Source organism: Equus quagga, chromosome 7, assembly GCF_021613505.1.
Source record: "Equus quagga isolate Etosha38 chromosome 7, UCLA_HA_Equagga_1.0, whole genome shotgun sequence".
NCBI classification, from domain to species: Eukaryota; Metazoa; Chordata; class Mammalia; order Perissodactyla; family Equidae; genus Equus; species Equus quagga.
In genome coordinates, this window is record NC_060273.1 from 82,368,739 (window position 1) to 82,374,157 (window position 5,419).

The following is a 5,419-nucleotide window of genomic DNA, read 5'->3' on the forward strand; positions in this document are numbered from 1 at the left end:
ACTGGTAAACTATGAAGAGCTGTGCCATGTGAAGGGTCAGCACCATTGTGACACTGGGTCACCTCCAGGATGGCCCGAGCCATGATGCTGGGCAAGCATCCATCTTGATTTCTTCCAGACTGTCCTCGGAGGCCAGCAGAGCCCGGGAGGAGGAGTATAGCAGGTGTCCTCAGCTGTCCTCCTGCAGGGGAGGCCACCCTCTGAGTGGCTGTTTTATCCCTTCCCATGAGGCCCCACGTTCTCCTGAGACACTCAGTGGACTTCTCTGTTGCCCACAGCCCCCTCAGCCGTACCAAGTCCAACCATAATGGTCTCCACACTGTCCCTCTGTCCAAAGAGGCTCCTTTTTTCTTTATTTTTCTTTTTTCTCTCCCCAAAGCCCCAGTACATAGTTGTATATCCTAGTTGCAAGTCCTTCTAGTTCTTCTATGTGGGACACTGCCACAGCATGGCTTGATGAACAGTGTGTAGGTCCATGCCCAGGATTCGAACTGGTGAACCCCAGGCTGCCAAAGCAGAGTGCACAAACCCAACGGCTATGTCACGAAGCAGAGTGCATGAATCCCTGAGGCTCCCTTTTCTAACTGGCCTGGGATGCCTTTGCCCCTACTGATGGGCAGGAGAGAAGAAGGACTTGGCTGATACCCTGGACACAGATCTCAGGATCCCTGGGGACAGACGGGACAGTAGAGACTGGCAGAGTTGAAACCCACCTGTCAGGGCCTGTCCCAGCAGGAGTCCAGGCTGGGGTTTCTCAACTTCTCAGCACAAGGGTTGCACTTCTGCAATGGGAAATCACACTGTTTTTCTTTCCTTTTTAAAGGGAAAAAGGAAGAAAGCACCAAGCTGATGAGCACTCTGACACATCACATCCTCAAACCTCAGCTGTGATCATCATCCCCAGACCCGCCCCGGCCTGGAACCACTCCCTCCCGAGAGCTCACAGCTGCAGCATCAGAGCCAGATGTGCCACTGGCAGTAAGGTAAGTGGAGGTCAGAGGGGCTTGAATCCACAGTGAGGGGAGCAGGCCTGGCGGGGCCGGGAGAAGGGCCCCTGCTGGCTCCCGCCAGGTGCACACCCCAGAATGTCTTCCTCCATCTCATCCTGGAGGTGGTGTTGGTAGGGCTGGGTTTCTACTTCCCCAGATCAGCTAGGGTCCTAGAGGCACAAGACGGCCTCCTCAGGAGCTCGACTCTGGCGGGGGTCTCTGTCAGCTCTGGAGGGCTCAGTGGAGCAGAGAGAAAGGTTATATGAGCAGTGGTGAACCTTTATTTCTGAGGGAGTCTCTTAGGGTCCCTGGGCCATAGGATTTGTTCCTAGAAGTGAACTCTGAGTTTCTGGCCGGGCCTGAGGCCTTGGAGGCCTGGCCCAGCTGTCCTGGGCCCAGCTTATATCACACACTTCAGGAAGAGGCTTTCTGGAAGCTGGGGCCAGAAGGGGGTTGTGGAGGGAGGCAGGCGTGTGTCTGTGTGTCAGGAAAAGGGGGTGTCCTGAGGGGCCCACCCCTCACCATCAGAATGGAAGGTCCTCACCATTTGCCTACTTCATCCAAAAGGCAGGAGGGGTAGAGGGCCTGGGCAGTGGGGCACAGGGCAGCGTGGCAGCTTAGATCGGAAGCCTCAGGGGAGACAGGAGAGGAGCTCAGGAAAGACAGGACAAGGACCATGTAATGTGAAGATGGACTGAACGGGGGTTAGCCAGGTGCCCGGGGCGGGGGAGTCTCCCTGTTGTGGGGGTGAGAGGGCAGAGAAAGGAAAAGAGCTTCATAGATGAGGTCGAATTTGAACCAGGCCTTTGAAGATGAGCAGTATTTGGACACAGAGTTTGGGATGGAGGATGCGTTCTTAGCAGAGAAAATAGTGTAAGTAAAAGCCTGGTGCTTTTTTACATTAGTGCATGTGTCACTTGATGGGGTTTCATTCTGGGAAATGTGTCTGTTTGGTGATTTTGTCGTTGTGCGAACATTACAGAGAGTACTTACACAAACCTAGATGCTATAACCTACTATGCACCAGGTAATACGGTGTAGCCTATTGCTCCCAGGCTACAACCCTGTCCAGCAGGTTACTGTATTGAATACTGCAGGCAACTGTAACACAGTGGTAAGTATTTGTGTAGCCAAACATACTTGAACATAGAAAAGATGCAGTAAAAATACAGTATAAAGGATAAAAAGTGGTACACCCTCACAAGGCACTTACCAGGAATGGAGCTTGCAGGACTGGAGGCTGCTCTGGGGGAGTCAGTGAGTGAGTGGAGTGACTGTGCAGGCCTAGACATCACTGTGCACACTGCAGACTTTATAAACACTGTGCTCTTAGGCTACGCTACGTTTATTTTAAAGACTTTTCTTTCTTCAATAATAAATTAACCTTAGCTTACTGTAACTTTTTTACTTCGTAAACTTTTTTTTTTACCTTTTTGACTCTTTCGTAATAACACAGCTAAAACACAAACACATTGTACAGCTGTAGAAAACATTTTCTCTCTTTATATCCTTATTCTATAAGTTTCTTATTTTTAATTTTTTTTTTTTACTTTTTAAACTGTTTCATTAAAAACAAAGACACATAGGGGCCAGCCCAGTGGCATAGTGATTGAGTTCACGTGCTCCACTTCGGTGGTCCGGGGTTTTTGGGTTCAGATCCTGGGCACACACCTAGCACTGCTTGTCAAGCCATGCTGTGGCAGCATCCCACATAAAGTAGAGGAAGATTGGCACAGATGTTACCTCAGGGCCAATCTTCCTTACAAAAACAAAAACAAAAACAAAAACAAGAACAAAAACAAAAAAACTAAGACACAAACAAATGCATTTGGCTAGGCCTACATAGGGTCAGGATTGTCAATATCACTGTCCTCCACCTTCACACTTTGTCCCACTGGAAGGCCTTCCAGGACAATAACATGCACAGAGCTGTCATCTCCTATAACAATGCCTTTTTCTGGAGTAGCTCCATTATAATCTTATGGGGCCACCATCACATATACAGTCCATTTTTTACTGAAATGTCATTATGTGGTGCATGACTGTAATTAGTTATTCAAATCCACTCAGTCCTGTTGAAGGTTGTTCCTGTAGAAGCTGGTGGCAGGTCCTGGGCCACATGGGGTTGGTGGATGTGGCAGAGAGTTTATGCTCCTCAAACCCCCAGGAAAAAAGCTGACTGTTACAAGTAGCCTTCCCACATGTGCAAATGAGATTCTAAAGGACAGATTGTTGATATAGTTGCTGGGACAAAAGATGTGTGCATTTCCCACTGGGGCAGATATGGCCAGTTGCCCTCCCAGGAGCCCTTGTCAGTCCTTGAGTGAGATCTCAGCCCCTTCCACCTCCTTCATCAGGACCTGTCTTCTCTCCCAGACAGAGGATGGCATGCTCACGGCATTCACGCCCATAAACCACTGGGCATGGTGCCAGGCTCATAGGAAGCACTTGGAATGTGCTAGCTGTTTTTGTTCTTCCTCTGGGTCTCCAGGCAGCCTTCCTGACCCCCAGGAGCAGGCTGGGCTTCCCTCTTCTATGTCCCTCCATAACACCTGGTGCTAGAAGCACCTGTCTCCTCCGCCAGCTGGGTGCCCTGGAGAGCAAGGGCTTGTCCTCCTGTTGCATCTGCTTATCCTCAGCAGCTGGCCAGTGCCTGGTTCAGAGCAGAGCTCAGCAAGGGTTTGTTGTGTGACTGTCAGATACAAGGAAGGTGTATTCTGTCTGTCCTTCTCTTCCCATGAAGCAGAGCCAGATTGTCCTCAAATGACAATAGACCACCAAAACCCCACCCCCAAGCTGGTATGCCTTATACCTTGCACAGACAAGGACAGACATATCTAAATTACAAAAACTAAAATTCAGAGAGGGTGGGTGGCATGTCCTACTCGCAGAGTGTGACTGTGATGAAGCTGGGGCTAGAACCAGTGGGCCTGATCTTCCACTCCAATTCCAGCCTTCGCTCCATCCTGGCTTAAGCAGAATGACTGCATCCCCAGTCAGTGCTTGGCTCTGTTTGGCTGGAGGTGGGCAGTGGTCCCTGAGATGGGCCAGCATGTCTGGGCTCAGGAAGTCAGAGGTGTGTCTGGCTCTAACCACACCTGTGTGTCTGTATTCCCTCCTTCCCAGGGTCCCATCCATGGAGAGGCCCCTCACGGTCTTGCGAGTGAGCCTGCACCACCCCACACAGGGCCCGGCTGCTTTCACCAATGTCCCACTGCAGCTGCAGCACGACACCAGCCCGCTGCTGGTGGGGCGAGGCCGGGATGCCCACATCCAGCTGCGGCTCCCCAACCTCTCCCGCCGACACCTGTCCCTGGAGCCCTACCGGGAGAAGGGCAGCGCTCTGCTGGTCTTCTGCCTCAAGGCCCTGAGCCGCAGGGGCTGTGTATGGGTCAATGGGCTGACCCTGAGGTTCCTAGAGCAGGTCCCCCTGAGCACCGTCAACAGGGTCACCTTCGCCGGCATCCAGATGGTGGTCCATGTAGAGGGAGGCACGTCCCTGGAGGCCTTTGTCTGCTGCTTCCATCTCAGCCCCTCGCCCCTGATTTACAGGCCCCAAGCTGAGGAGACGGACGAATGGGAGAGCATCCCCCAGGAGCAGCCTCCCCCAGGTTCAGGAGAGCGAGCGCTGGGTCACCTGGGCTTTCTCCATGGCCCTTCCCAGATTCAGGACGACCCTCCTCAGCCAAGCCCTGGAGGAGGAACAGAAATACAGTTCCAGAGGGAGCCCCCAGACAGCCTGCTCTGCTAGCACCACCGGCCGCCAAGGGCAAGCGTCAGCTGAAACAGGCCCTGGAATATTCGAGCTCCATCATGTGAGGTTGACAAGCGAGGCCTGCCTGGCTAATAATGAACCGATTCTGCAAACACGAATAGGTTGGGGTGGGGGGGAGCAACCTCCATGGTTACAGCTATGCAAGGTAACAGGAACTTCATATACTTTTAGAGGCCCTGAGGGGTTCTCCGACCCTCTCTCAGGCTTTCCCCACATTTCCCCCTCTTGTCTGACTAGGAGTTACTTTATGTTGCTAATTTTGTGTGCTGCTTAAGAGCTGGAGCTTGAGGTTGCCCCAGGAATGCATGGACACATGTAACAATTACGTTTGTGGTAGCTCCGGGTTACCTTCGACTTTCAAATACCCACAGGCACTTGAGGCTTAGGGAAGCCTGCATTTAATAAACTGCAAGTATTTCATTAAGCTGGCATGCCCAATAGGATTCCCTGATCCCCAGATGGGCTGCATGTATGCCACGTTGTCATGCAGAGCTGGGGGTGGGAAGTATGGAAGAGGTGTAAGAGGAAATTGGAAAGGTGGGGCTCACATTTCTGGAAAGGACACAGGCAAAGCTCAGGGCTTCCTGAGGATGGGGAACTGGGGGCTGGGCCTGCCTGGAAATTCATTGTCACCATCATCCTCTTCATCTTCACA

General features: G+C 52.0%; 1 protein-coding gene across 1 annotated transcript; it reads left to right on the plus strand.

The window, feature by feature from the left end:
* Positions 1-921: 921 nt before the first annotated feature.
* TIFAB (TIFA inhibitor) lies at positions 922-4,826 on the plus strand. Its single transcript, XM_046665580.1, has 2 exons — positions 922-983; positions 4,116-4,826. The coding sequence occupies exon 2, from the start codon at positions 4,126-4,128 to the stop codon at positions 4,738-4,740; it is 615 nt and encodes a 204-aa protein (XP_046521536.1). The 5' UTR covers positions 922-983; positions 4,116-4,125; the 3' UTR covers positions 4,741-4,826.
* The last annotated feature ends 593 nt before the right edge of the window (positions 4,827-5,419 follow it).